Source organism: Coccinella septempunctata, chromosome X (genome assembly GCF_907165205.1).
Source record: "Coccinella septempunctata chromosome X, icCocSept1.1, whole genome shotgun sequence".
NCBI lineage: Eukaryota > Metazoa > Arthropoda > Insecta > Coleoptera > Coccinellidae > Coccinella > Coccinella septempunctata.
This window is the reverse complement of record NC_058198.1, coordinates 23,440,557-23,451,425: the sequence shown is the minus strand read 5'-3', so window position 1 is coordinate 23,451,425 and position 10,869 is coordinate 23,440,557. Positions and strand designations below refer to the sequence as shown.

Genomic DNA, 10,869 nt, shown 5'->3' with positions numbered 1-10,869 from the left:
AGGTACCCCTGTTATTTACCTTCCCCTCTACATATATAAGCAAAAATTATTCCAATTAAAAAACTCCTTCACCCGGAGGTCAGGTCGCCCAATGAACTTAACGGAGGTAACAACGAACTACGGGTTCATATATATATATATATATATATATATATATATATATATATATATATATATATATATATATATATATATATATATATAAATTGCACCTGAAATATATAAAATATAGCACAAGAAATTTTACCTATTGTATTTATATATATATATATATGAACTCATAGTTCGTTGTGACCTCCGTTAAGTCGTTTGCTACAGATTGTCCAAAAAATTGATGGCATATTGAATAAGTTTATTCCTGACTGTACAGGCCTGAAGGAGATGGTAGATGCGGTGTACGCGGCAGCGATCACTGTCTGCGAAGAAACAGGCCAATGTTTAGAGAATAACCAGCCCACTGAGCGAAGAAATATAACACCACCATGGAAGGAGCGCCTAGAGAAGAAAATAACTGGAATAAGAAAGAAAATCGGGGTTATTGATACTTACCTAAACATGCCAGACCCAACAAGAAAACTCATAAAGAAGACCCTGAGAATTGCGGCAGAATTCCATGTGAAAGGACGCAGTAGACAATTTAGAGAAGAACTGGTCATTACCTGCGATCGATTGAAGCAAAAGATCAAGGCTCTGGGAAATCGACTGAAACGATACAATGAACGGGTTAAGAGATATAAAAACAACCAGCTCTACTACAAAAACCCACAACAATTTTTTCGATGGCTTGAAGAGGAAACTAGGCCTAGAAGCGCTGAATCGCCGTCTCTTGAAGAAATGTATAGAGAATGGTACAAAATCTGGGGAGAGGAAAAACTGCATGACGACGGGGTCTTTTGGATCAGAGAGGCGGAAAAGAAGACAGAATTGTTTGATATGGAGGATATCAAAATAAGAGAAGAGGACATACAAAAGGTGCTAAAGAAGACGAACAACTGGTCAGCTCCAGGTCCGGACGGATTGCATACATATTGGTGGAAGAACTTCAAACCAACGCACAAAGATCTAGCTAGAATGTTTCAGGAAGCTCTGAGTGATCCCTCACTGATACCGGAATCTTTCACCCTAGGAGTAACTCATATGATACCTAAGGGAAAAAACACCACCGATCCGAAAAACTATCGACCTATCACATGCCTGCCCTCAATATACAAGATACTGACAGGTATACTAACTACCAACATTTGGAAACATGTGAACAAATATGGTATAATGACTGGCGAACAGAAAGGGTGTAGGAAGGATGTTCGAGGATGCAAGGAGGCTCTCACCATTGATCATCTGGTAACTAAGCAAGCGCGAAAAAAGTTGAGGAACATGTAAATTGCATGGATTGACTATAAAAAAGCCTTCGACTCCATGCCGCACACCTGGCTTCTGAAAACATTGCGCCTATACGGAGTATCCGAAACTATTGTCAATCTTCTGGAACACCTGATGAAGACTTGGCGAACAAAACTTATGATGAACACAGAAGGAGAAATTTCGTTAACATCTGAAATAAAAATAAAAAGAGGGATATTCCAAGGCGACAAATTGAGTCCTCTATGGTTTTGTCTAGCTCTTAATTTCCTGAGCAACCTATTGAGTGAGAGTCAATATGGCTACGTCATAGACAGACAGAAGAAAACGAAGATAAACCATCAGCTTTACATGGACGATTTGAAGCTTTATGCGGCCAATGAAGAGGAAATGAAGAGAATGCTCAATATTGTGGCATCTTTTTCTGATACAGTAGGAATGGAGTTGGGAATCGACAAATGCGCGGTTGTTCACATGAAGAGAGGAAGGTTGATTGAGGGGGACGATATGAGGATGCAGAACAACATGTCTATTCGGAGAATGGGAACGGATGAAACATATAAATACCTTGGAATACAGCAAGGGCTAGAGCTGAATGTTGCTGAATCCAAAGCTGGCTTTGAGAATAAGTTTTTTGGAAGACTCAGGAAGGTACTGGCCAGCAAATTGAACGCAAAATCAATGTTCACAGCCATCAACACCTGGGCTATACCATGCATAGCGTACTCATTCGGAGTGGTGAAATGGTCTAGAACGGAACTGAAAGCAATAGACACCAAAGTGAGAGTTCTTTTGACCAAATACGGAATCCATCATCCACATGCCTCAGTCAATAGACTTTATGTGCCCAGGAAAGAGGGAGGCAGAGGATTACATAGTATAGAAATCATACATAATAATATCACGAAAGAAATGAAAGAGTATTTCTGGTCAAAAAGCTCACCCTTCTTCAAAATGATCTGTAAGGAGGACGATAATATAACAGTGTTAAACCTTGCTTCAGAAAGGAGAACTAACGAAGAACCAACCATTGAATCGCTAACTGACCAGTGGCACAGTAAGACATTACATGGTAGATATCCAGAAGCCCTAAAAAATAGTAAAATCAACACACAAATGTCTCTTGGATATATGACAGCCGGTTACCTTTATCCTGAGACTGAAGGCAGACATGTAGCAATCCAGGACCAAGTAGTCCCTACCCGATCGTATGTCAAAAATATAACCAAAAGATACTTACCATCAGATCGGTGTCGAAAATGTTCTTTGTCCCCGGAGTCCATACAACATGTGACGTCAGCGTGTCCGATTTTGGCCCCTAGAGAATATACAGATCGTCATAATGCCATGGCCAAGGTCTACCACCAAGCTATTGCCATAAAAACTGGGCTGATACTAACTTCAAAGAAGCCGTACGAATACTCTCCAAAATCTGTCATGGAAAATGAGAAGTACAGGCTCTACTGGGATACCTTCTTGGAGACAGACAGACCGGTAGCACACAACAGGCCAGATATTGTTATCTTTGATAAGGAAAATCATGTGGCGAACATTATCGACATAACTGTGCCGGCAGACGACAACGTGTCTAGAGCTTACTCCGAGAAGATCACAAAGTACGAAGATCTCGCATTTCAACTAAAAGAGATGTACAGATTGAAAACAGTGTATGTGACACCACTTGTTATCTCAACTAATGGCCTGGTCGAGGTACACTTGAAGGAGAACACGAGCCAATTGGGATTGGATGAGAACGACGTCATAAGCGCAGCACAGAGGGAGGTAATCTTGTGGACGACAAGAATAGTCCGTAAATTTCTTGCGAGTGGCTGAAGACGTCTTGATTCATTGGAGGCCGGCGTCTTACAGTGTCGAACTGAGACCCTATATGGTGGTAAAAAAAAAAAAAAAAATATATATATATATAATATATATATATATATATATATATATATATATATATATATATATATATATATATATATATATATATATATATAATTATTGATTTAAATTAAGGGTGTTTCGACTATTTTTCAGGGCAAAATTCCAATGAGAGTCAAATTATATTAAAGCTCTATATTTCGTCAACTATCGTTGACTTCTTCAGGAGCAACTGGAAAATACAAAGATCTCATAACAAAAGTTCAAATTCTCTTAGGCTAAAACTTACAATACCATGACAATAAATATGGTAGCTTCAGAAAAAACAAGACCATGTAGAGGGTAATCAAAAAAGTACGTCAATTTCAGTTGAATTATTCAGGAAAAAATTGGTTTTACAAATGACAGATTTCAGAAAATTCTATAAATTGGCATGGACAAACAAATGTGCCATGATGTTCACAGAAGGGCAAAAAAAATTGAGAAAATCTTTTCTTATTTTATACAATTTGGATTAGAAATGTCTCTTATTTATAAGTACCTGCAAATAAGGTTACAAATTAGGAGATATTAGGAGAATACCTATTTTTTTTTTTTTTTTTTTTTTTTTTTTTTTTTTTTTTTAATCACAGGTCAGTAAGAAACTATAGATGTTACTAAGATTATTCGTATCCGTTTTCTTATTCATCGTTGAATTTTTATTTTCATTTATATAACACATTTCTAAAAAAGTTCTTTTTTGGTATTCTTGTTCGTGATCTAAGACTTGTATATTATCGTAATCTATATATATATATATATATATATAGATTTGATTTTATGTTAATACATAACAGATTTGTATGTTTTTTTTGTAAAATGTTTTTTATATATCCGCAATAAATATTGTTCAATTTATAATTTGATATTTTGATCAAACTGTACCGAAAACTATACAAACCTAAATAATAATTACTTATTTTCAGTTAAACAGAGGCAAGTGCTGAGCTGTATTAGTCAGAATCAATCACAGAATACAAAAACATATTGACGGAAGATATTGTATTTGGCTATTATAGTTTACTCAATTTTTTGGTGTGTTCCAATTTTTTTTCACGTGAAAATGCACCAATGAAATACATTTTTCTCTGAAAAATTTCAATCTAAGGATTATGAAAAAGGCAGAGAAGATATTATGTGGCTATAATCAATAGTGTAAATTAGATCTTCTGTGCCTTAAATTTATATTTTTCAGAGAAAAGTTTTTCATTGTTGCATTTTCAGGTGAAAAAAAATTGGAACACAGAACACATCGAAAAGAAAAATATTGCCAATATACTTTTTCACATGTAGAATACAAACTTATCGTTTATTCAATATAAAGGCATGTATCATACCTGGGAAAGTAACAATGTTGTTTGACAATAAATCAGGTACCATACAAAATAATCATATGTTCAATATAAAGGTACGGCATCGTATATGGAAATATAAAAATTCTGAAACTGAGGTATAATGCAAACTGATCGTTTTTTCAAAGCAAAGAAAATTATGATATACTAAAATATATCAAAATTGTTCAGCAATTATCAAGTACAATACAAACTTATCAGTTATTTCACGGTAACATTTATATATTGGAGATATGAATATATTTATTACACATTATGGAATAAGTTCGATGTCAAAAAACATATTGCTGGCCATAAATGAATATTTGTTATTAGGAAACATAGCAATGCTACTCAGTAAGATATGATTTCATAATTTACAATAAACTATTTATTTACAAAATTTTAACATTTCAAATGTTGGGATGGAACTTACGTAAGTTGGGCCCTATTCAAAGCTGATATTTATTTGTGTTTACCTTATTTTATTGACCACAAACAAACGTTTCTCTCAGTGAAAAGTTCCTAAAAGGTAATTTCTCAGAAGTGAAATGTGAGAAACTCAAGTCTAAATTTCCGGATAGCTACTCCTCCTTCAAAGTTCTCATTCCAAGCTCAGAGTATGAGAAAGCACTCGATGGTTCGAATTGGCCAAACAAGGCTAGTATAAATCGATTTTTTCAACCGAGGAAAGCCTATCGTCCAACGGACCGAATGGTACAGAAAAACTTGCTGTCCCCACACGAATTAGAGAAGAACTAGCGATATCTCAAATCAACGTTCAGTGTCTGTCCAATAAACTGGATATTCTTGAGGTTCTCTTCAAGGAAAAGAAGCCGGACATTGTCAGTATTGCTGAGCATTGGTGTGGTCCTGAAAGTGTTGGAACAATGATTATTCCCGGATATGTTCAAGCTGACTCATATTGCCGTCCCAACAGGTTACATGGAGGATCGTTGATCTATGTAAAAGAGAATATACCTACAAAGTCATTATTCGTGTCAAGATACTCTGAAGAAATGGTGTTCGAAGTATGTGGAACTATAGTAGAGACTAAAGGTTAAAGGTTAAAGATTAATGACATCTTATTCTTCGTCAGACTCCTTAACTTCGAGCTTCATGATAGTAACCTTTTGCGTCAAATTGATCAAGGAGATATAGGAAAGGAGGCGCAGGTCACCAGTTCGTCGGGAAAATTGTGACGTCATTGGACGCTTATGTCAAGCTAAATTGATAGAACTGGCGTCTTTAGCAGTGGCGTAGCTTAACGACGTAAATTATTCAGAAAAATCGTTCGTCATTAATGAGTGCTGAGAAGACTTTTAAAAGTTATTAGTACTTTATAAATAAGTTTGTCTATGTAGAAAATGCTGCACATTTGAAATGCGAGTGTCTATAATTTATAATTATTCAATTCATTTTGCAGATCCTTATTCGAAATTCGCACGAGAGAATTCAAAATCACGTGCAATATTTTTCAGGTCTACAATACAAGAAGACGCCAGGTTTCAAAGGTTGATTTAGATATTTTGAACGAAAAATCCCTATTGATAGAGATATCGACAAGCTGAAAAATATCAAAAAAGGACTAGTGATTGTCGGAAAGATTTGCTGAGTTGTTTTCTGAATCTGAGAAAATTTATTCATGTCAAATATTTTAATATGCTATTTAAAAAGCCGAAGGGACAAGGGATCTACAGTAGAATCCGCTTATAATGACATTGAGGGGAAATGAAAAACACATCATAATAACCGGAAGTCACAAAAAGCAAAATTGATGATATATTTTATGGATTCAATTTGAGAGAAAAACGACAAATTATATGTTTCGTTTATTGAAAACAAACACAAAAACAACAAAATATGAAGAAGATGAAAAGGGGTGGGGCTTGAGAAAACGATCGAGAGGTCACTATAACCGGAGAAATTTTCTACAAATAATGTTGTTGTATCTGAAATCATGTCATTGTAAGCGACATGTCATTATAAGCGAAGTCATTAAATCCGAATCCTGTTGAAAGGAGTTTTGAATGAAACCAAACTTAACAGTGCAATTGCGTCATCATAAGCGATTGGTCAATATAGCCGGCGTCATAATAATCGGATTCTACTGTATCTTTGCACTGACAAATTGGCAACAATATGCACAAAATAATTAATTAATTCCTGTTTTTTGCTTCCATCATGAAATACATTTTTTCTTTGGATCCCACATATGCATATTATTTCGCCCTGTTTGACTTCAATGCTCCCTTCTCCACCTTTTCCAGTAATTTTTCATTTTGATTCATAACGATGATCCATTTTCATATTGAAATTTGTCTTATCTGCTTTCGACGCTTAGGCTATACATTCCGTATTCAATTCCATTATTGTCATTATATTAATACATTTTTGATTGGTGAGCTAATAATTCCTATTTGATTGATATAGGATGATTGTTGAGTATTTCTCATTCATCTCGGTTCAAGATATATCAGTATAGAGAGAATATTTTATATGTTAGTTTAAGGTATATACCAAATAATAATACTACATTTTAAATATTTTGAAGTATATTATGACAGCATGTTTTAAGGCAATAATGAAACACGGGACTGCTACTTACTTATAGAACATGTATGAAAAGATACAGTTATAGAACATTAATGAGAAGCTACAATTGGGATGGTACCACCCTAATAGCACAAAGTAGTCCTATGGATATCCATAGGACGTCCTCTTCGGACATTACGGACATCCATGGGACGTCCATTTCTGGTACAATGGACGTTCTATGGACATCTGAGGGACGTACAAATGTCACAACTTTGAACAGAATTCGGACGTCAATCGCGGACGTCCAATGGATATCCCGTTGGGACCATCATTAGCAATCTCAACGGTACAAAAATTTACCACGACGTTGGCTATCCTATCTATTAGAATTTTAATGTCCTAGAACCCAATGTCTTACACTCAGACGCAGATATTATTTTTTCTGTGTTGTTCTCATTTTAATCCATACTTACTAGAAAGTTTTTACACTCGGCCCGGATTCGAACTCGCGAGTACGTGGGGACACCGCATTACAGAGTCTTCGGTGCAACCGTCCTAGCTACCGAGACCATACGATATATCTACTTGTAGGAACATATTCATTATATTGTTAACTGATTTATGGAATAGTGGTCGATTAATACAGAAATGCCATATAATAAAAACTGAAGTCTTGAAACTCAAATATAGATTATTTTATAATAGTAATTACTCAAGTATTAAGTCTTCGTTCATCATAACGTTATACATAATATAATATTCATAAGATATTCATATACTACAAAGCGGAAAAATGGAGTTTAGTGAAAAATAATATTAAATTTCGGTGTTCATTGATATACATGTATGTATTATTTGGTCCATATTACGGACCATGTAACATATACATGTTATTTGGTCCATATTACGTTATACGGACCATGTAATATATACATGTTATTTAGTCCATATTACGTCCATTACGGACTCCTAGTGAATATCCGGTATGGACATTCAAAAGATGTCCCTACCGAATATTCACTAGGTGTCCGTGATGGACGTTATACGGATCATGTAATATATATATATATATATATATGTATATAAGTTATATGGTCCGTACTATGTTCATCTCGGACAACTAATGGATATCCAGTAAGGACATATATTTGACATTGCATGTATTAAGTCGGTCAGGGACCATTTTGGGACTACATGATACGGACATGTGCCATATGGTCCGTATTATGTCCATCACGGGCATCCAATGGATATCCGATACGGACATTGTACATAAATTGGACTAACAATGGATATCCATCTTGGACGTCCTGAAACTGTCCGGAAACGGACGTCCAAAGGACATACAAATCAAGTACATGGACGTTCCGACGTTAAATGGACATGAATTGGACGTCCCAAGGACGTTGTGTGCTATTAGGGATATACATTGGTTCACATTCATTTCAATTATCTCTTTTAACTAACCCTTTTAATCATAAGCTTCTGTGTTGTCAAGAATCATTAAGCTACTACAGTTTTTTTCATTAGCTGTTCATTACGACATTGGTTTCACTCTATCAAACCAACTGATAGAACTGAGCCATATGATAAATTTTTCCTACTCAACATATCCATATTGATTTAAGTAATGACTGCACCGTTTTATTTCTTTCACAAAGCTCATTAATGGTACTTTCCCACTAAACTTCTAGTAGAGACACTTCTCTCGGAAGTTCCAATAACAGTTAGCCATTATAGGATAGTGTTTTCCTGCAGTACCTGGAATCAAACCTCTTATCCGGAAACAATATATCTAAAAACAAAAATTAATTGGAAGAAATTTTCTACTAGTCTGTTGAAGAAGAACAAGGACCAATATGACTGCGTTATTTTAACAATGAGAAAACATCCTTGAAATACTTTAACAAGAGGACAGGCTGGACTTATGTTGATGAACCCTTGCATACTAGGATTGTTTCCTTCTCTATAGTCTCCTTATTTCACAAAGTACATGCAGGTATTTGATGTGCCTCAAGTTAATTATTGACATATACACCAACTGCGTATTTTTTTTGCTGAATTTTCTAGGGTTGCGTTCACAAACTTACTCTGAGCAAGCTCTGAGTTAGCTCTGATTACTCGAAGCGTTCACAAACGTACATTTAGTTCCTCAGAGTATGCTTTCTGAGTATGGCCATACTCATACTCTACTCTAGGAGTAAGTTTGTGAACGTACCCTAGGGTATGTGTTCAACATTTCAATGGAAACTGATTATGTTACGAGAAAAGTTATAAAGGAGCACATGTAATAATGAAAAATTATTTTATATACCCAGCCTTTCTGAGTTGAGAATTGAAATAATAGATTGGTTTTCAGCACATTTCTGACAAGTTTGAAGGTACTTTTTTTGAAATATCATACTTACTAAATGTATCAGGAAAAACTGAATTGCTTTCCACTATCGTACTTGTTCATCAATCAGACAAGACAAGAATTTATACTTCTACGGTTTTCTCACATATTTCCTGAAAGTTCATCTTTACTCATCTGTCTTTCCTGAATCATGAACTTACTCAAGTAAACTCTTATATTATCAAGCAGTTTTTGTTGTCCTACGACATTTTTTCCACAGGTATATATAGGTCAGATAATCATATAGCGACATTTTTTCTTCTTTTCATTTAGCTCATATGTCTTCAGTAATGAACTTCAGAACTAGGTATATTGCTATTGGTGTACTTCCAATTTTAAATGTCTGCACTAACTGTTCTCGTAAACTGTATCAGATATTATTGTGATAAATTCGATTTAATAACTCCGGATGTAGAAGTTTCTGATGCAATATAGTAAAAACCAACGTTTTCTCTACAGATCACATCATTCTGCTTGAAAATGTACATCTAACCTCTAACCTCCCATTTCGTCTGTTTACATTGTGAAATTTCTATACTATCTACGCCAATGCGCGCTAGTGTGACGTCATTGGACGCAGCCGAGTATTTCCGATCTCCACTTGCGCCTCCTTTCCTATATCTCCTTGAAATTGATATTAATGTACCCGATAGGAGACTCAGACGTCCAGATATTTTCCATCTCAAGTTTCGAAATACCAGATGCGCACAGAATTCGCCACTTCAGAGAATGACTCATTTGTGTAACGGTGTGAATGATCATTTCAATTTATTTTCCAATAAATCTAAACAGTTAAAGAAATCCTTGAAAAATCATTATTCATTATAATAGTTCGATGAATGTATCGTTTCTTGTTTTCTTTAATTATATATTATATATGTTTTTTTTTTGTACTATGCTATTTTTTTTTCTTCTCTCTCTTTATTGATGTTTCATTTTTGGATTGAGTTCAATTGAGTTGTTTTTCTTTTATTCATTATTATATGATGTTATACCTCAATTTATGTACATGTGGATACAGTAGTGGACTTTAAATAGTCCGTTGTATTCCTTATTTCTAATAAATAAATAAATAAATAAATAAAAAAGTGTAGATATGTTATTCTTAGGCCCGGTACTTTCACCTTCGAATAAATTTTATTCAACCAATAATGACGTACCGACATTCGATCTATGACAAATAAACTCTTCTAATTAAGTTTCAATGACAGATTTATTCGATGAATAACACTATCTGAAAGTGAAAAGACTGCATTTTCACTAATCTTACGAATAAGACTTAATAAATGCGAATAAATTTATTTATTCGCACGTGAAAGTACC

At 34.7% G+C, this 10,869-nt stretch overlaps 1 protein-coding gene across 1 annotated transcript; it reads left to right on the top strand.

Moving 5' to 3' along the window:
* Nucleotides 1-381: 381 nt before the first annotated feature.
* LOC123322415 lies at nt 382-1,380 on the top strand. Its single transcript, XM_044910361.1, has one exon. The coding sequence runs from the start codon at nt 382-384 to the stop codon at nt 1,378-1,380; it is 999 nt and encodes a 332-aa protein (XP_044766296.1).
* The last annotated feature ends 9,489 nt before the right edge of the window (nt 1,381-10,869 follow it).

Excerpts from the sequence above, each read along its gene's own strand:
- LOC123322415 (XM_044910361.1), top strand. The coding sequence starts at position 382 with ATGGTAGATGCGGTGTACGCGGCAGCGATCACTGTCTGCGAAGAAACA.